Source organism: Panicum virgatum, chromosome 2K (assembly GCF_016808335.1).
Source record: "Panicum virgatum strain AP13 chromosome 2K, P.virgatum_v5, whole genome shotgun sequence".
Taxonomy (NCBI): Eukaryota; Viridiplantae; Streptophyta; class Magnoliopsida; order Poales; family Poaceae; genus Panicum; species Panicum virgatum.
The window spans coordinates 6700565-6721919 of record NC_053137.1 but is presented as its reverse complement, the minus strand read 5'-3'; the positions used below and the strand labels follow the sequence as shown (position 1 = coordinate 6721919).

Genomic DNA, 21355 nt, shown 5'->3' with positions numbered 1-21355 from the left:
GCAGTGTGCTTTTAAGCACGGAAACTGGCGGGATTGAAGTATCTTCCCCAGGGCCAAAACCTATATGATGAAGTATACTCCATTCGTATCTTTTCTTTTCCAAAGAAACATAGCAAGATTTCACACATGCATTAAAATCAGCTTTTCCGCAAAACTAAACCCAAGCCCTCCCTTGCCTTACCCCATGCATCTAAATAAACCTTTATTTAAAAGATGGGACTTGCCGAGTACATTATGTACTCACCCCACCCGTCGTCATATTTTTCAGCAGAAGATGCAGAAGACGAGTTCGGCGTAGACGAAGACGCTTAGTTAGGGTTTCGCATGCACCCAAACTTTTGCCTGTAGTGTTGGGTGTTTGCGTAGTGCTTCTGCTATGTAATAAAAGTTCGCGGCCTGCGAGCCGTTATGTAAGAACCTTATAAAGGTTTGTGTAAGACTCTGTTATATGTATTGAATGTGATGTCAGGCTTTCTGTACCATTTCTGTGTATCTGTGTGTACCAACTAATGATCCAGGAACTGGTACAGTAAGCACAGTGGATCTCGGAAACGGGATCCGACAATTAGTGCCTGCTAACAACAATAATAGAGAACATATCTCTACCTCCCAAGTCTGCGTGCTGCAACTGCAACATATTTTCCTAATTCCTCTCAATCCCTACACGTTACTATTAATTAGAACACACACGTAAAGTGAAACAATTTTGTCTCCCTGAAAGCGCAAAATGTGGAAGGGGGGAAGCATAAGATAATCAGTTGAACACCACGCTGTGCCAAGCCCCTACAGTTTATATATATTTATACATTACTTCCGAGCCACTAATATACTCAAACCATCATGCTACGGGTGAAGGAGAAACAAATGTGGCTAGTCACACATGAAGAGTTTTTTTTTATAGTGAGTACGTGTCGTGTACTTTTTCTGTATGAACCATTACCAATAATGAAAAAGAAGTAGTTGAATTTACTTTACTTAGTCAATTAGAGGCTTTTATTAATAAGTCAGAGCGCACAGAGATTTGATGGCCAAGGGTATGCTTTGCGCTAAGAAACTGCAGCACTGTGCAGCCACTGCAGTCATCAGTCGCTGAAGATTGAGCACTGGCTTCAGCCAGTCAAGCATTATTTGCTCTGCATTTTCATACATATCCAGCACAACCCTTGGCATTGGCAGCAGCAGTGGCAGAGCCAGTATCTGTCTAAGGGTAGGGACGGAGATAAGACTAAAAAATATTTGTACCGGCTAAAAATTTTAAACCGTGCAAATGCATAGATAATGGTACATATAAACTTCATTTGAATACAACAATTGTAATTTAACATAAAATTGACTAAAACAAGCGGTTACCTAATTAAGATTTGTGTCACTGTTTACGATTTTGTAGGCTGATTCTTAACAGTAATTCGGCCCAAGAGTAGAGCACGGACCCTAGTGGCCATAGGCCTGGATCCGCCACTGGGCGGCAGTAATATTATATTTTTTTTCCCCGAATGCCGCCTCCCAAACCTATTTAATGTGAAAACACATGAAAACCTTTTCCTTTTGGCAAGTAACTTACCGAAATTTTTCAACCCGCCAGGGTTTTGCGATGATGACAAATCACTACACCATGTGTGTCACGACTGAAGAGTGGCAATCTCTCTCATTGGATAGATGAGATCATGTCAAGATTAAGGTAAGGCTCAGAAGTCAAGTGTTGTGCAGTGGCACACTCAGCGACCGTTCAGATCATGGAGAGTGGAGACGAGCAGACCCCTCTGACCACCACTTGCTGGAGACACCTGGGAGGCTGGGAGGGTGAAGACTACCGGACCGGACTGGCCTCATACTTCACACGGCACCGTTGAATTTGCCTGTCGTTCACGCGAACTCCGTGATGCCTCAAGCTAAACAAAGATTGTGGTTGTGGATGTCTAGCTCGATCGCAGAAAACAGCAGCATTTGGCCAGTTTCAGGTTGTTGCTTTCTACACCACATCATCTTGGGCTGGGTTTGTAGTTTGAAGAATACTTCCTCTGTCATGAGATATAAAGTATTGTAGTTTGTTCTAAGTCAAAGTTAAAAGTAGCTTAAATTTAACTAAATTTGCTTAGAAGAATATTAACATCTAGTAACACGTTAAATAATTTAATTATAAAAATATATCATAATAAATCTAATTATTCTTATTTGACATTCAAAATATTATTTTTTTCTATAAACTAGATTAAACTTAGAATATTTTTTAACTTAAGACAAATCAAAATATCTTATATTTCAGAATGGAAGGAGTAAAATAAAGTGATTTAAATATCTGAATTTAGTTTACGCTATAAACAAAATGATTCATCTAAATGCTCCTAACACACCTGCAGCTCCAGACCCACTATTTTTCTTGGAGCTCCTAATACCTAGCTCCAAGTGCTCCAAAATTATTTTTTTCTAGATCTGGAGCTCTGCCAAATAGAGATTCATCATCTAATATAGCAGAAAAGGCGAATAATTTCGGTACAACGAACCGTTCTTCTAGCTCACGGTGTTGGCGATCAATCAAGGCCGTGTCGCATCCCGGACAGGGATCGCGTGACACGGAGGTACTGGCCCACGCTCGTCACCTGGATGGGCTGCTGCAGTGCAGCACGTCGGCGAGCGCCATCGCCAGGTCGCCGGCCGGGCTGGACCATGCCCGGCAGCAAGGTTGCTCGCCATGTCGCCGGAGAAGCTGACGCCGAAGGAGACGTTCGTTGGAGGGCCCTCCCTGTCCCTGGAGGCCGGAGGTTCCAGCCGTCTCCTGAGTAGCAGTCACCGAGAGCAAGTGATCGTAGTGGTTACTCCAGTCCAGTCCACATGGTAAACACCGGCCTTGCAGCGTGACCATGGAAATTGGCTCTGTTTTTTCTGGATATTCAAAATTTGGGAGATCTGTCATCAAGCAGGCGAATGAAATCGGAGTGGAGATCTGGCATTGGATCTCAGCCACTGATCTGCAATCGGAGGGCGGAGATCCGTTCTCTTCTGACCTTATTTTGTTTTCCCAAGTTTACCAGTGTTTTGAATTTGAGCAGGATCTATGTTATCCAAGTTATCATTCTTTTAAGAATGCAAGGACATTTATCCAAAAATTTCTTCTACAAATCTTGAAAAGATACTAACCTCGCTTGAAGTGCTGTACAATTGTTCGTACATGGATCTCAAACAGCTGATAACGTTAAGCACATATGCTGATATGCCTGGAGCAGCCACAAATTAAAAGGAAAGTTTCTCTTCATTTACAGCTCATGAACACTATCACTAAAAAAATGATCACCATTCGTTCTGCATGGCAGAATATTACTATAGCAAAAGGATATCAGCTTGAGCTTTGATCGACACGATTCTTCAGTTACGGTGCATGGTTGAAGCCATGGTCACTTCAGTGTTCAAACAGGAGCGCAGTGTACCAGTAAAAAGCTTCAGCACACCGCCAAGAGCATTCCAGCAATGAAGGTCCAAAAATCCAAATAATGATGTCGGGCACAATGATGATCACTAGCGATTGCTGCCGCACAATCAGTGAACTAATGTATTGTAGCTGGAAACACAACTAGTGATTCTTCTATCAGCAAGAGCGTGAGATTCAGTTAAACTAACACAATGCGATGGATAAGCCCATCACAGCCCACAGCGAGACTCAAGCTTCCACATTAAAAAGTGACCCCAAGGTCAGACTAAAGCCTAAGTAGTAACACAACAGTTTCACAACAGGCAGAAAGCCGCAAATTATTGCCACAGTTCTCTGGTGTTTCCTAGCATATAATACATGAGACAAGTGAACAATTTCAGTGCACGGAACTGTCCTCCTTCAAGTTCAAGGTACCGAAAGTACGTGCTCCATCGCATCTGATCATCTCATAGAGGATCATGTGACACGGAGATGAATGGCTCTTTCTCAGGGTACGTTCATCACCTGGATGGACTGCAGCATGTCGGAGAGAGCAATCACCAGGTCCCCTGACTGGATCATGCCCCTGGCCTTGAGCAGGGAGAAGGTGCGGTTGAGGTTGCTCTCCATGTCGTCGGAGAAGCTGAGGCGGAAAGGGATGAGTCCCCACTGGAGGTTCAGCCGTCTCCTGACGGATGTTGAGGTTGTGAAGGCGAAAACAGGACAATCAGGACGGCATCGTGAGAGCAGGGAGGCCATGTGGCCAGTCTTCGTGAAAACAAAAATAGCGTCTGCTCCCAAGCCGTTAGCTACAGATGAAATAAGTTTTGTTTAGACATCTTCTAAGCAGTGGAATCAGAATGTTCTGCAAGCAACCAAGATAATGGACAATAATAAGAAAATGAAAGCAGTCAAATATATCACTTGCTATGACAACATAATTTTCATATGCAATGAGTACGTGTAGTGGCAGTACTTACCCATTTTGGCTGCTGAATTGCAGATTTCTTCTGATATCTTGTCAGAGAAGGAAGATGAAACTCCTTGAAGTTCCAGTGCCTCATGGCGCTTCTCCTCCCGCCACCACTTCTCAATCCTGAGGCTAACACTTCTAAGAACACTAAGAGCCTTCTCTGGATATCTCCCCATTGCTGACTCACCAGAAAGCATTAGAGCATCTGCGCGCTGGCGGACAGCTTCAGAAACATCGGCAACTTCAGCCCTTGTGGGTGTAGGATACTCGATCATCGATTCGAGGAGCTGAGAAGCAACAATGACTGGCTTGTTGAGCTGCCTGCACAGTTGAACTACCTTTTGTTGAATTGAGGGGACCTGCTCCAAGGGAACCTGTGCCCCCATATCCCCTCTGGCTACCATGGCACCATCTGATGCTCGGATGATCTCCTCCAGGTTCTTCAAAGAGTCAATGCTCTCGATTTTCGCAAGTACTGATATATCACTGATCATATACAATAAAGCATTAGACTGAGGAACCAACAAAGTTCAATGAAATGAAGGAAACATTTCAGAAACACAATACTAGCCCGTGTAGTAAGAAAAACTTATGTAATCCTTTTTTTTCTTTGGATGTTTGCAAGGTCCAATTAATTAAAGTGTAAAAGATATCATAGCAAGTTTGATTTTGTTGGCAGTACGGGACTATCACTTTTAAGCTAGGTAACTGTGTTTGTCACTAACGCAATTTTAACCATAAAATGTGAGATGGACACACAATAGCTAACTGACCATAGCACAACAAATAAAAACAGAGACAGGGGATAGCTTGCCAATTCACTGTTTTCTCTAGTAACTACATAAAAACCAATTCATTCCAGGCTGAATTCGTTTTAGGGGTTAGACTACAAATAAAACCCTACCAATCTGGGACTGACCAGGAACCGATAAGAAACAGTGGCTAAGCATCCAGAACAGTTCTAGGTATACCCGTTATCAGTTTAATGATGTCAACTATGGCTTCCCCAACAAAGCATAAACTTAAATAACGGGATACAATTGTAGTCCTGGTACCTGCCACGACTCCTTGCAGCTATGTAGCTTTTCAAATGTTTAATTACTTCTGCAGACTTGACAAATGAAACAGCGATGAAATCTACACCTTCGGCAATTCCGAAGTCTATGTCAAGCCAATCCTGCACAAGTTGTCACAAGGAAAAGGAGCAACATTATTATAAACTAATAATATTAGTATCTGCTACTGGAAGATTCCATTTTCTAATTAAACTACTCCAGGTGGTAGAAGCCTTTTTAAGAAATAGCGGATAAAAACTATCCAGAGATGAGTTTCAATGAGTAAGGCTTTGAACAAAGTCATACATGTTGTTTAGAACCGACCATGGTATTGACAGAAAAAGAAGCTGTAAATCCACTGCAGTACTGGCACCAAGGGGACATAGATGCACAAAGTTTTGCAGCCTTTGGTAATTACAGCAAGAAATTTAGTATGTTAGTGCATTTACCTTTGATGAAATTGTAGGAAGCATAGCATTCCTCTCACGGACAATACTGCCATCACGCCAAAATGTAAGATTCGCACGTGGCAACAATAAGCCAGGATCCGTGCAGCGACACTTAACGTCAGGTCCTAACTTCTCAATCACCTCAAATCTAGCCATTCCACCATCCACAAGAAGCTCATCACCAACTATCACATCTGTGTAGGATTTAGATGCAAAATTATGGCGCCGAACAATAACTACGAACAACATCAACAAATAGGCTAGCTTAAATACCTTCAGCGAACCCATCATAGTTCACATTAATAGTTCGTTCTGGGAGAGGCAATTCAAATGCTCTAACGCTAAATGTCCAGACTTCTCCATCCTGTGGAATCCAACAAATGTGACAGGATTTGTTAATTACGTGAGGAATATTTTAATGACGAAAAAAATGGAAATCATTCAGTAAATAATGTTGCTTAAGAAAAACAAGGAGTACTGAATAGGTGTACAATCAAACTTCTAACTGTATTGTTAAAAACTTAAAATAGACAGCTGAAGTGTGAGACAATCTCCGTTTTGGCATAGTAACACGGTGTTTTTTTACCAAGCACTTTATGTGAGTTACATTGACAGCCTTGATAATGACTATTACTTTCACAGTCCAATGTTCGACAACAATCTGAATGCTTTCCCTCCTATAATGATATCAAACACGAGCTGAAAATCTAAATCAACCAAACATTCGATGGAGAAAGAACTCTCTATGAAATCCTGGCTCGCTAGGTTTTGTAGAAGTATGAGACGACAGTGTCGGCATTGCCACAACCTTTTTCTCTCACCCGCATTGCAACAAACACATTTCATCGAATACGTCCAACCGGACAGCAGCTTACAAACAGGCACAGCACCTCACCTCCGCCTTGGCCGAGGCCGCGCCGCCGAGGTCCCCCATGTGGATCTCGCTGCCCTCGGTGTCCATCATGACGGCGACGGCGAAGCCCTTCTCCTCGTTGAGCCTCCGCACGGCGCGGATGACGCCCCGGTGCCACTCCCGGTCCCCGTGGCACATGTTGACGCGGGCCACGTTCATCCCGCCGACGGCGAGCGCCTCGAGCTGCTCCGGGGACGAGGTGGCCGGGCCCACGGTGCAGACGAGCTTGGTGCGGCGCGTGCTCCGGAACCCGTTCTCCCGCCGCTCGGCCTCCGTGGCGGCGTCCACGTCAATGGGCGCGAGGTTGCCGCTCGGGTTGGGGAAGGCAGTGAGGTCGGAGGCGGCGGCCGGGGAGGCGGCGCAGAGGCGGTGGAGGTGGGGTAGGCGGGGGTGCGCGGCCGGGAGGCGGAGGAAGTGGGGTGGGGAGGGAGGGGAGAGCGGCGAGGGCGCGGGGCCCTTGCGGGCCGCCGGTGGGTGCAGGAGGGAGTGCACGGCGGCGGCGGCGGCCATGGCGGTGGCGGTGGCGGTGGCGGGGGAGTGGGAGCGGAGTGGAGGGAGATGCGTTGGCGTGTGACAATCTTCGATGGGGCGGCGCCGTGGCGGAGATTGCGAGGCGGGTGAAGAGCTCGCTTGGGGAGAGCCGCCGCGGGAGCGTGACGTGGCGGGGTGAGTTGGCAGTTCTGTCCTGCGTCGCCGGTTCGTGCGCGCGGTATCAGAGCAAGTATTATAAACGGTTGGGAGCCGGCGAGATTTCATATGGCGGAGAGAGAAATTAAGAGAGAGAAAAAAACGGGCGAGTTGGGAGGCGCTGGCTTGAGCGGGCGAAATGCCCTGTTCTGCTGCTGCTATTGGCTGAGAGTGTTGCTGGACAATTAATCTCCGCGGGGCCCGCCACCACATGTGTTGCCTCGCCCGTCGCTTGCAGCCCGCTGCCGGCTGCATTATAAAACTTGCTCTCATCGTGCGCGGGGTAACTGTGCCGCAGTATGATGGTGGCGGCACTCCATCGTGTCGTGACACTTCTTCTCTCTGGTCATAAATAATTTTATCATATTAGCAAATTTGTTAATATAGCATGATATTTAATATTTATGACACTTCTATTAAAATTGGCTTTATTAGTTTGTGCTGTACTCCCACCATTTGAAATGGAAGTTATTCCAACTTTTTTAAAAGTTAACTATTTTCATAATTGATAAAAAATTATAGAAAAGATTATAAAAAATGATATCTACTATAAAAGTTATATTTAATGATACTTATAAATATTAGTATTTTATTGTATAAACTTGTTAAATTTAAAATATTTTGACTTTTTAAAAAAATTGGAATGACTTACAATTTAAAACGAAAACTACTAAATATGGTTAACAGTTAAATAATATGCTATTCAAACCAAATCGAACTAAGTTTTTTTTAAGAAAAGGCGTCTCTTACTTCATTTATATTAAGGAAAACACAGTCAATAGCTGAAAAAGAAAAATATAATTAAATCCGCAATCTTCTTGCGACCATAGCCACTTTTGACAATACCGGCAATGAAAAAAAAAAGACAAACACAGAAATGTTGGGGCATATTGCGGCAGGATGTAATTTTGAAGAACCAGACCCTTTTTTTTTTCTGAAAGACCAAGAAAACAGGGCTCGATAATGAGACCTCTGCACAACGTGCAATCCAAAGCCTTGCAGGACCCACCCTCACGCTATTGAGTTCATATAAGCAGCATGTCGAACAACAGGAGTATGTCGGACTGTTGACCATTCTATGGCAAGTATCTTCTGCGGTCATGCAGAAAAAACACATCATAAAATGAAGCGCTAGCTTTTCGCTGGTGCTGGAGCAGAAACGAGCTCAAACACGTCATAGTTTAAACACAGAAAAAAAAAAGGATAAAAAGCTGGAGCATGGAGCTCCAAATGCTACAAATTCTTCAGCTTGCAGTCTGGGACTTGTCTTCTGCTCAAAATCAAGCACTTCTGCTTGAAGAAGGATGATAAAGGACTGGAGCATGGGGCTCTATATGCTAAATTCTTCAGCTTATGATCCGGGACTTGTTATCTGCTTAAAGTCATGGATTTCTGCTTGAGTTCACTGGAGATCATCTTCAGAAAGCGCATGTTATACGCATGGTCACAATAATCCATGATTTGGAGGTCTGGTAATACGATCCTACAAGGAAGTCACACGTCATTGGGAGTCAGCATAAATATATTAGGAGGTCGAATCTTTGAAGTCAATCATCAAGAGCACTAATATTACAAACCTTGTGAGAACTTTGGTCGGGTTCTCAATCTCCTATTTCAAGCACGCCAGGCTCCTCATTGCACATTTCCGGGTCTTTGGTTCTGGTAGATCAGGCCATGATCATAGATGATATATATTAGAATTTATGCATGCAAATGAACACGAAATTAGAAAGTATATATATACATGAGAATACACTATGGTACTCCTTTCATCTCAAATTATTAGTTATTGATGCATAGATTTTGTTGTGCACCTAGTCATAATATATATCTAGATGTACAGTAAAAACTTTATAACTAGAAAAACCAAAACGATTAATAATTTAGAATGGAGGGAGTATCCAATAGTAAAAGTTATGAAGAAAATTATTGTTTATGTACAAAGGCAAAAGGCAAGTAAAGAAAACTACACATACTCGAACTATATGCAATGAAGCTAGTGAATTTTAATTCCTTTGTAGGGACAACAAGAAAAAGAGATATATAAGGATGGCTATAGTAAAGTGCAGGATGCTGGTGCCTAAATTTACGTTTAGATAACGTGAATGTGCAATATCCAAAAGTTAATGGATTTAGTGGTTCCGATAATGTACGTATCACCAATGAATATCTCTAGAGGTTCTAAACATGACTCTCGTAAAAGTTTATCACTAAATTATATCTCATCTTGTAATAACTAATAGAATATTTAAGTGGAGAGTTGCGTTTTAGACAACACCAATTGAGCTCCTGATCATTTTGTTAACAGAAACAAGGAAACTAGTAGATATTACCTTCATAACGGGCAACTAGAACTTCCTGCTCGAGCCAACCCAAACGGCTCTGTAGGCTCGGCGGGAGCGACTTCACACCATCACAAAGCATAATCCGAAGAACTCTAAGGGATGAGTATGCTTGAGGCCCATCCGGTAAGGATACCAGGCTTTTGCAATCATAAAGCTCGAGTTCTTCCAGCGACCGGAGCTCTCCTAAGCAAGAATCCAGTGATTCCAACAGACTGCATGAGTGAATAGTTAATTTTTGGATGTCACCTAGCTGTCCTGATAAGGATTGAAGATTGTCGCAACTATTAATGTCCAAGGTCTTGATAGACGGAGGAAGATTGGCAACCTCAGACAAACCATCGCAGAAACCTATAGATAGAGATTCTAGGCATGGAAAGAAGCGATGGTTGGCTGCTGATGACAGCTTCAGTACAGCTGTAGACGTTGTGGCCTCCCTACTGCTGGACCCTGGAATTGATGATGATGTGTCCAGCTGTACAACACCTTCTCCCCTCGCCAACCTTGTGTCCTCCTGCAGACCGAATACGATGGACTTGATATTATCATTGCAGCTCCCAATATGTAATCCCTTGAGAGATGCCGGCAGGTTGGGGACCTCTACCAAAGATGCGCAATCCTTTATCCGTAGAACCTCGAGATGTGGCAGGAGTCCATCCCGTCCTGGAGCAGATTGCTCGCCAGAAGCTTGTGTGCGTCCTGTCAGTTTGCTGCATCCCCAAATCGATAACTTCCTCAGGGATACCAGGACCTGGAACACGTTTTCTGGCCAGTAGACAAGAGCGTCGCAATCCCAAATTGACAAATCTATTAGCCGTGCAAAACATGCCCACAGCGCTAGTGCATTTGAGTGGGATGAGAACAGAAGGTCGCACCAACGTAACCTCATAGTTGCCATGGGGAGTTCATGATTCCATTTCTGCTTGACATGCAGCAATGTTGTTTCCGCTTCATCGGGTGACACGTCCAGACACAGCATGGACAGTGAAGGAATGTATCTGCTAGCTGCCTGTAGGGACATACGTTGATCATGTCCTTCTATGCCTAATTCACTTAGCTTCGGCGCTTCAGGTAGATCAGTCAACTTCGGGCACTCAACAATGTCCAACTTCTCCAGCAGAGGAAATGTTACCTCTTCTCCCGGAGTTCCTTCGGCTGCCCCCCAACTCTCAAGGGCCGACAAATCATATAATCTTAGTTTCCTCAGTGCTGGAAATGCAGAGCGGGGGCACACAGTTTCAGCTCCGCCAAATGATTGTTTAACCAATAACGACCCTTTTGATAGTGCACTGAGGCTTTCACAAAACGAGATGTGCAGTTCCTCGAGCCGAGGAAATGTTACCCCTTCTCCTAGAGATTCTTCGACTGCCTCCCACCTGTCAAACATATTCAAACTACCTAATATCATTTTCCTCAGTGCTGGAAATGCGGAGCGGCACTTAGTATCAACTCCGCCAGATGATTCCGTAATCACTGGCGCTGCTTTTGGTAATGCAATCAAACCTCCACACTGACGGATCTGCAGCTCCTCAACCTTGGGAAATATCGGCTCTTCTCCTTGTATAGCATCTGTGTCCCACCATGCCTCAAATTTTTCCATTGAAAACAAGGTAAGCACCTTCAGTTTCTGAAATGTGATGGGTGTAGTACCACCGCTGCACAAACAATGTAAACTCGGCAATGCTTCCAAGTGAAGAATTTCCAGAACTGGTAACTGCCAGAGTGCAGGAAGCTTCTCGAGCTTTTGGCAACTAGATAACGTAAACTCCACCATGCCATTCAACATATTCATCCATGATGGAAAAGTACTACTCCCACATGAATATATCCTTAGGGCCTTCAGCCCATCATGAGGTTTGAGACCTTGCACCACCTCTTTATGATTATTATTCTGTGCCTGCTGGTCATTATTAGTCCAAACTAACTCCAGTTCGGTCAGTTTTTTCTTATTTCCAAGACCAGCTGCTTCTACAACATCTGCTCTTGCGACATTTTCGAGCTGTCTTAGCTCTAGTCTACCACCAAGGTCCAAATTCTGCAGCTCTCTCACATTACTGCAACCGGTGTCAGTACCTACAACAAAGCATGTAAGTGTCTGCAGGGAAGTGAGGTGTCCGAGCTCTGCGGGCATGCTTTTCAACTTTGGACATTTGTGAGTGTAGAGGTGACGGAGGGAAGTCAAATACTTCAGTTCCTTTGGAAGTCGCTGAAGATCACGGCAATCAGAAAGGTTCAGTGTTTGCAGATGATATAGGATGCTGATGTCTTCAGGAAGCGCTTCAATATCACTTTTTGAGAGATCAAGATACCTCAGGTGATGAAGATATTTCGGCCTTAGGAATGAGCCCCGTTTGATCTTTAAAGCTCTGATAGAGTTGTATTTTGACAAGATCTTCATATCTTCTTTTACATATCCATCACATATCAATGTTTGGAAAGCTGGAGATCCTTTCTCTAGGGAAGCATTCAGAAGATTTTCTGGTCGATAGACTGATAAATACAAATGACGAGTTGAATGAAGAGCATCCTTACTTTGGCTCGGGCGTTAGTTATTGTAGCACATTCTTTTCCCATAGCAGATTCTGCAACATCGTGCATGAGGTCGTGGATCTTACAAGTAATTCTAGAACAATACATGTCCATTCTCATTATAAAAGTAGAAAATCTTTCGTCAAATGGGACGCTTTTCAAATCCTGAAAAAATGACCTCGACATCAGCTCATTGAAAATTTTTTCTCCAATGGTTTCATGACACACTCCTGGTTGCTCTGGGATAAAACCATTGGCCATCCATAGGTGGATTAGACTTTGCACATCAATCTCATAATCCTGTGGAAACATAGCACAAAAAGCAAAGCATTGCCGCATATATGACGGCAAGCAATTGTAACTGAGTTTAAGTACTGGTAAAATTCCATTTTCCTCATCACAAATCATGCTTTTATTTAGTATATCTTCCCATTCTTGCTTGCTGGTCTTGGTACGTAGTACAGAGCCCAAAGCTGTGGCAGCCAAAGGAGAGCCAGAACATCTCTTCACTATGTCACCAACCATTTCAACTAGTTCACGAGGCCTTTGCTCTACTTGTTTTGAACCGAATGCTTTTGTCTCAATAATTTCCTTTATGTAGATTGGATCCAAGCTCTTGAGATTGTTGGCTTCTGTTGTACCCATTAGCTGAGCAATTTTGTCATCACGGGTTGTTGTTAGCAGTGAGCTACCTCTACCACCATGTTGAAGGTAGGACTTCAGCCTTTCCCACTTGTGCTCATCACGGTTCCAGACATCATCCAATACCAGGAGGTACCTCTTCCCACTCACTGCGTTTTGAAGCCTCTCCAGTGCTGAACTTCCATTTGGATTACAACCATTCTCTTTCACTATTCTATCAGCCAGGGAATCCACATCAAAGTTATCAGAGACACACACGCAAAGCCGTAACTCGAAACACTTCTGGATTACAGGGTCATTGTAAATGAGCTGTGCTAAGGTGGTCTTGCCCATCCCTCCCATACCAACAATTGGATGAACCGTGAGATTCTCATTGCCAACTTGATCAAGCAATATACGAACAACCGCCTTCTTCTCATCATCTCTCGATCTGCTGATAATATTTGTTGGGTCGATGATATCAGAATTACTCTGCCTCAAGTAATTTTTGGGTTCTGGTGGCCCTGGTTTGAATTTGAACCTAAATGCATTCATCTCTGCGATGAGGACATCAATTTCTTGCAAGATCATACGGAGCTTGTTTGCCATTTTGTGACGGAAAACAATACGGTTGTGAGAAGGGAAGAGCTTTATTACATCCATGCCGAGTGCCTTGTAGTGCCCCTCCTTCTTGGCTTTGCGGCGCAGCGCCTCGTACTTGAATTCGTCTAGGACATCATTCGCCTGGTAGGCAACCTTGCGGACCTCCTCGAGCCAAACTTTCGCCCCTTCTCTCTTCGCTGCTGCCTGCTCCTCGGCGTCGGTGATGACGTCCAGAATGGCCGGCAGCTTGCGCTTGAGAAGCTTGTGCTGCTCCTCCATTCCCTCCATCACCTTGTACTGGTCCAGGAGGTAGCTGGAGGCCTTCTCCTTCACCATGGACACCAGCGGCCCGACCACCATGGATGCCAGCACCTCAGCCATGGTGCGCGTGGAGCTCCAAAGCACACGCACAGGACAGGGAAACACGGTTGTGTGGGTTCGGTGGAGAGAGAGAAGCTAGACAATGGGTTTGAGAAGCTGCTTTTGTGGAAAATGAAGACTCAGAGCATTGACGTCGTTGGTCCAGATGCGTCCGATTTGAATATCTTGATTTGCATCTCATCAACCAGCGAGGAGCCAGTCTAAGGACAAGGAGACCATGTGCACTTTGCAGAAATTTTAGACCGTCCATCAGCATATCGAGGCTAGGAGAAAAAAGAATACTACTTCAAGAATGCATCTCGAGGCCAGGAGAAAAAGAATACTGCTTCAAGAATGCATCTCGAGGCAAGTAATTTGTTAAATGCAACATTTGGGTCTCATGTTTTGTTTAATAATGACAACTTTACAGAAAGCCGCGTCACGGTGTTGTTGCCACTGTTGTGACCGGGAGACGGCGGATGGGGGACTCCAGACTCCGTGGGCGCAAGGTTATGTGACGGATTTGCCCTTGACTGTCGGGAGGGCGAGGGAAACTGACGGTTTTGGCAGGGGTAGTCCTGGTATTTCTATGGGAAAGGCCATTTGGGTGTCGAATGGCGAGTTTGCCCTTCTTAGACTTTGCCCTTGTCTCCGCTGCCGTGGTTTTGTGCGTGAATAGTGGAGGAATCAAGGCAAAAGTACAGACGGATAGGTTTACACTTCTTGTAATTACTTGTTTCAGCATTACAGCGTTGAAACAGATTAAATTGAGATTAGGACCGCTATTCAATTAGATGAGGAAATTTATAGAATTTTTCAAGGCAGCATTTATAGAATCTGCGTTACGGTGGATGGAAAAAAAAACTACAGATCTCTTTCTAGATTCTGTTAGTTGATGTGAATAGATAATTGATATTTATATATTGGAAATCACAAGAAGTCGTGTTTGGTCAGACATTAGACAGTCTGATAAGACTCGTGGTGACCATCTTGAATGACTTTATTCCTCCGTATTGTGTGGCTTATTTTTTTCAAAACTTGTCATTTTCCATTAACATCGTTAGCTTTACCAATCAAAGCATCACACAGCTAACAATCTTTACCATTCTAAGCAGATCTCCACACTAACACCACCTGCTATACCAAAGCGGGAAGGAGAACCTCGTCGCCCTTGCCGTCCCAAAACTGCAAACGCTAGCTGGTGTTAAAGCTGTAAACTGGTCACATAGCTAGGGGCAAATCAGGAAAAGGCCATAATCCTCTCGCGCGGCTGGGGACACTGGCCACTGGGACCGCGTACGAGCCGGGGCTGCGGGGTGGACACACGGCGCGCGGCGCGTGGCCCGGGCGCACCGGCGACAGCGACGGCCACAGGCGCATCACGCAGGGGGCGATGCCTTCCGTGTACTGTGCGGAAAGCGCGAGCCCGCCACGGGAAGAGCGGCCGCGGCGTGCCCCGCGGGATCTCGTGTGGCCGGGCAGCCTGTGCCCTTTTTCCTTTTGCTTCCGCAACCTTGGCTTTTCTGTTTCCTGGCGCCTTTGCTTTCCTCTTGCCTGGTCCGGCCGGGCAGTGGCTGGATTGGTTGCGATGTGGTCTTGGCCTGTTGTAGCTGGAGGCCTTGAAATATGCAGGTGAGTGAAAAAAGATTTCCTGTTCTTGGTTGTTACTAATTTTGTGAAGGCATTGGTATTTTGTATGAGCTATGTGTTTCTTTCTATATGGGCAATCTCTAGTTTTTGTTTCTCCTTTTACCCAAATTAATATATCACCTATAAATTATAGGTCACAAAATGTGAATGGTATACTATGAGAGAAGATAATATGTTTTCTGTTTGTCATATATGCTTTCGCTCCTAGTTCTCTCCTTGGTGTTGCTACTTTCTTGTCATCGTAAGCTTGTTAGTTTTATTGAATGATATTGCAAGCGGATAGTCATGTAAAGTGTTTCTTGGTTAGTGAGGATGGCTTGTCCTTTTCCACTTGATTGTTTTATGTGGACTTTGAGGGACTATTTAAGAGAGATGGTGATGGAACACATTCTCTGCATGACTTCTTACCATATAAAAATTATTGAATAACCTTTTTTATCATATAATTGAATTCTAACATGTTCTAAAAATAAGATTGGCCCTGTTCATTTGACATGCCACCTACAGGGTCGTGATCGAACTGTTCAATTAAAAAATATATTTTGGACTTATCTACAACGTGTCAGAAGGATATCTTTAGCACAGATGACATGGTAAGATGACCATTTCTAGGAAAATATGTAGTTCACGTTTAGAGGAAAAAAACCCACACATATATGTTGACACCTTCCACGAATAGACATGCATACTATTTTCATGTCATATAGCATTTTTGTATATTAACTTTTTTTGCTAACCAGTGATAAGGGCAGATCATGATCCTTTGATTTTTGTATTTGTGAGACGGGGCCTACCTGACGGGTGGTTATTTGTTCCTATCTATTGGTGCAACGACTTGATTCTTACACTGTCCCCTAACCACTATTCTCTGCCCCCATTAAAAACCGAAGGCTACACCTTGCAAAGCTGATGGTTTGGTTCCTCATATGAAAGATGCATGATACATGGATCATGTACTGAAGCAACAAACCCACCTTGCCGTATCATCACACCTTTTCCTTTCTTGAGAAATTCTTAGATCACACACAATGTGTATATTTGCCTTATTTTGGTGGTATGCACTTTTGGCCCTTTCTATCTTGAATTTCGGTTCTAATAAGTAGGGAACATGGTTTTCAGTACTGTGCTGAAACTGTGTGTGTGTGAGAGAGAGAGAGATCCCTTTTTTTTCTGAAGAAAACATAGTTTTTAATCTGTAGCTCTACCATGATCAATCATTTTTATTTTGGCCAAATATATGCATGTACATGTATCTGTACGACAATATCTGACTAGATGCATGATGAAAAATCCATTCATAATATATACAGAATTTGGCAGATGAAACGCTGCAATTATTGTAACATCCACTATAGTGGCCGAAACTCTTTTTTTTTTTTGAAATTGTAGTGGCCGAAACTAGCATACATAAAACTAGAGTAGTTCGTGGCACCCATTTCTCTATCGTAGAACAGACTGAAGAACCGGTCGGTTTTGGGTATGGTCGTATGGAAGATGTCCCAAGAAGCCAAATTATTGCTCTCTAGATCAACACCTCCCATGCCATTTCGTTTTCAGCTGGCTACAGGACCTGACCGGAATGGATAAGCCCAAGGCACAATGATTTAATATGAACAACTGGCTTAATGACGCGCTTAATTATTGTTTGATGGACGCGCTGAATCAATTAGTTGATCTCGAAACCACAATTGTCCTCAATAAGCTTCTGCGCAGTCTAAGTTTCCGAATCTCGTTGATACAGAAGAAATCAATGTAATTTCGCTACTTTTTTTTTCCTTTTCAAAGAAAAAAATTCAGTACTTTTTTCACACTTGATCCTTTTTCTTTGTGAGCACACTTGTGGTAAATGTTGCATGTCTCTTTCCGTTCGTGTTCTTCAAATATATTCAATCCAAATTCAGCTCATATCTTTTCGGGTTCATGGCCGGTGATTTGATATGTATTGTAGCCAGTAAATTGACTGAGTCTGGTTTAAATGTTTAAAGGACCAGTATGCACAATTTGATGATGACCACAAGTTTTGGCACATCTATGATCTCATCTTGCAAATTAGAGTAATTAACAATGAATCATAGGCAGGCTTACGCAAGTCTTCGTCACTGTGAAAGTTATTTTGCTCCCTTTTTTAGTGAAAGTGTTTTGGACACTATTAAACTGGACATTGCAACAAGGTACAGCTTATCTGTTTTGGGTGGGTTTAGTTTGTCTCTTGTTCCTTTCTTGAGTATTTATACTTCAACTACAGCTTGATATATTTTGTTAATCTATCCTGAGCTTGGGAACTTTTGATCATGCCGTCCTTGGCGTCATGCCTAGTAAGAAAAACTTATCCAAAATGATCTATATACTCTTACATCTCTTGTTAAAGCAATGGAGACACCGATCGATTAGGAAAGCAAACACTTTTTCAAACTTAATAATATGCTGTTCTTCTTTAGAATATTTTGCTAGCGATTCGATTAGAACAATTCAACAATTTTATGTTGATTTTTGGCTTGCCAATGCAAAAGAAAAGAAACGAAGCTTCTATAAGAAATTTACATTGTAACACGCATGAATGCAGTTCTTCAAGTGTTCTAAGCACTAGTTTCCTTAGGATCTAGGAGAAAGGCATTCAAACCATAATGTTGTGCAGAACCTCGTCATGCAGTCTATGTGCGTAGCAATCAAAAGAACCATATGTATAGTCCCTAGCTACCTAAACAACAAACACCTTGAGAAGCTCACATCAGCTACTGCTCAATAACACTTCCGAGGATCAAAAAAGGAAGATATGAGGCTATATACTATCCTCTCACCAGAAATGCTGTTCTCAGCAAGATTTGGGTCAGTTGAACCAATCTGTGAGAGACAAACAACAAGGGAAAATTTAATTTGTCTGTTCACTTGGCCTGTAGTTTAAGTGACCTAGTTTTGGAAGGGAGTGGCAATCTCCAGAGTTGATGAGAATTTTAGTTGCTGCGAGTCCAAACTGTTCCAGTTGGTTATTGCAATAATCAGTGGTTATTTGGTCTCAGTAGTTGAAGAATGCCTTTCCTGTGGTCAAGCCCTACAAGAAGTAAGTGCACAAGGTAATGATTGGTTGGGAAATTATTACACTAACTGTGACGGAACCGCCAAATTAAAACTCTAATTAAGCGTAATGGCCGTCATTTGAACACATCGGGCCCATTAGCTTAACGGCTTAATTTGGCGATCCTTTCTCAACCCACGGCCCGATCGAAACAACACCGGTAGTCCCACATGAAGATAGGCGCAGATGGTACAAACACGACACATTACTTAAAAATACAAGAGCGAGCATGACATGAAACAATTAGTTTTACAACCCGAGTACAAATACATAAATAATTTACAAACCTAACTTTACAATAGATACGACTGAAGCTCAAATATAAAAGATCCTACAACTACTCTAACTTTCACCAGTTCTGATCTATCAAGACCGGTCAGACCGGTTCTCCCAACCGGTCGGACCGGTCGGCCCTACCTGCCGACACCACCGGTTAGACCGGTCCCACGGACCGGTCAGACCGGTCTGCGCAAAACAGAACGGCTGCACACTCAGCCCCAAGTGTACAACTCGACCAAGCCCTAGCCTAAGGGTCTCTCTCCACCATTTCCCACCCCTCTGCATTTCTGCGGATGAATTTAACGCAGCAGGGGCAGAAATCAACGTCCGAGTGTCCTGAAATAATAATTGTGGCAACAAACCCTGAGTATACTAATACTCAGCAAGGCTTACCCGACCAGTGGGTATAACTTAGCCCACATATCTAGACATGCAAAGCTTTCTGGCTGGTGGTTAATTTGCATAAAGAGCTTCTAAAATAAGTCCTTATTTTTTCACTTTTAGCTCCAAAATTAATACACAAAAATCATTAACTAGTATTTGCACCTGCTAAGCAAATCATGACAAACACGGGATAATAATTCATGATAGTCATTTCCAAACATCACTTAAAATTCCATATAGCATTACTACGATGCAGTGCTGTGATAAAGGTGCTCATATCCGAGAGCGACTGACGGCGAATCGATCCGATTTAACCTTGCAAGTTGGACCTAACCAACACGGCACGCAAAAGTCCCGTCGGACCCCACGCACCAACCTTTCCCCTCCCTGCCTCGAACTACAGGAACTAGCCCAACGACATATGGTCAGCCGAGCTCAACGTGAGACCACCAAAAGTAAACATATGCATCCCAATTCTCCGCGACTACTCGACTCGCCCCAGGAGTTGGGTGCGGGTTCCTGTACTTTCGAAGCAAAGTAGTACTCGGCTTACCGGTTTCGACTACCTCCTACTCCCGGTATGCGGTTAGTACTGATCAAACTCAATCACAGGGCCAGACAACGAACGGTCCTTAACCGACACAGACGGGGCTAAGTTTTCCCCGCCCGGTCTCCAAATTCTTTTCCTTTCTTACCATAATTCAATATTCCATATATTCAAAAACTAAATACCCTATATCTCGCGAGTGACCCGAAATCACTCGTCTTCTACCGAGTTCTATTAAGCATAGCATTTCTAACGTCCTCTACACACTAGTATAACTCGAGGGAACCTAGGGATCATGCAACTAGGGTTCCAAACAATTCTTGAACCTAATGCACAAGTAATAGAAACATAAATATAGGTGTCATAATTTAAAATAGAAGGATGTGCACCGGGGCTTGCCTTGCGTCTGCTGCTCAATACTGGGGTGAGTTGGGCCTTGGGCCGACTCCCCGCAAACCTCCTGCTGCGGGGCTTGCCCCTGCGGCTCCTGTGGCTCCGCAACCACCTCGTATACGACCTCCTCCGCCGCGGCCGCTACACGTATGCATATGCATATGACATGAAAATGCATGCATGAGTTATAAAAATTATAAGTAACCAACAGCCAAAATAACTTCTACCCAATTTTACCAACTACCCCGACTTTCACCTGCTCAGCCAACACCCCACCGGTCAGACCGGTCCATCAGACCGGTCAGACCGGTCCTACTGATCCTACCGTGACACCGGTCAGATCGGTCCCTCCGACCGGTCAGACCGGTCCTAACCAGACCAGAACCTAGAACCCTTGGCGCGGCGAAAATCGCCCCCAACTCCAAATACCTCCTAGGATCTAGTTCAGGGGTTCATGTGGATGCTTTTGGACCAGAGGAAACCACCTAAAACCTTCTAGAACAAGAGATCGATCCAAACTCCTAAATTACCTTGAATGAGTACTTTTCACGTGAAGGACTTGAATCTCCTGCTCCCCAAGGGTGGAATCGAGGAGAAGATGATCCCCCACACTGATTTGATCCTCCCCCGGGCCTTGGAATCCGTTGGAGAGTAAGGATTTGGGTTCTAGGGTTTGGGTGTGGGGTGAGGGAGAGAGAGCTCGGGAGGCGAGCTGAGAGAGCTGGGTGAGGGCGTGTGTTCTGGTGAGGGAGTGAGAGAGAGAGAGAGAGAGAGATTTAAATACTGTGGGGCCCAACCCGACCAACTCGGGCTAGACCGGTCAGACCGGTCGCCCATACCGGTCAGACCGGTCCGGGCTGAACTGGCCCAGGCTGACAGAAACAACTTGGGTGCTTTGTCGCTTGGTTTGAAGCTAATGACCGTGATTAATTTAATTAACTAGTGGATCAACACCTGAGTGTTACACTAACCATATATACAAAGGCAAAACAAAATATAAGGTAGGATGATTTGGTAGGGATATCATGGAGGATGCATGCATGATTTGCTCCCAGGCCCTTCTCAAATGAAAGAAGAGCAGCAAAAAAGTCATC

The 21355-nt window shown here is 44.0% G+C and overlaps 1 protein-coding gene and 1 pseudogene across 2 annotated transcripts; both read right to left on the bottom strand.

Annotated features, from left to right (window-relative positions):
• Positions 1-3463: 3463 nt before the first annotated feature.
• On the bottom strand, positions 3464-7459 carry LOC120663911 (pyruvate kinase isozyme A, chloroplastic-like). Of its 2 annotated transcripts, none has more exons than XM_039942868.1 (6): positions 6776-7459; positions 6154-6244; positions 5881-6074; positions 5432-5553; positions 4384-4862; positions 3464-4268 (listed from the first exon to the last, which is right to left on the bottom strand). In XM_039942868.1, the coding sequence occupies exons 1-6, from the start codon at positions 7301-7303 to the stop codon at positions 4246-4248; spliced, it is 1437 nt and encodes a 478-aa protein (XP_039798802.1). In that variant the 5' UTR covers positions 7304-7459; the 3' UTR covers positions 3464-4245. The 2 variants fall into 2 exon arrangements, with proteins under 2 accessions (XP_039798802.1, XP_039798796.1); XM_039942862.1 differs by having other exon boundaries at positions 3464-4212; positions 6776-7395.
• Positions 7460-8519: 1060 nt separating this feature from the next.
• Positions 8520-14194, bottom strand: LOC120663852 (annotated as a pseudogene).
• Between the last annotated feature and the right edge of the window lie 7161 nt (positions 14195-21355).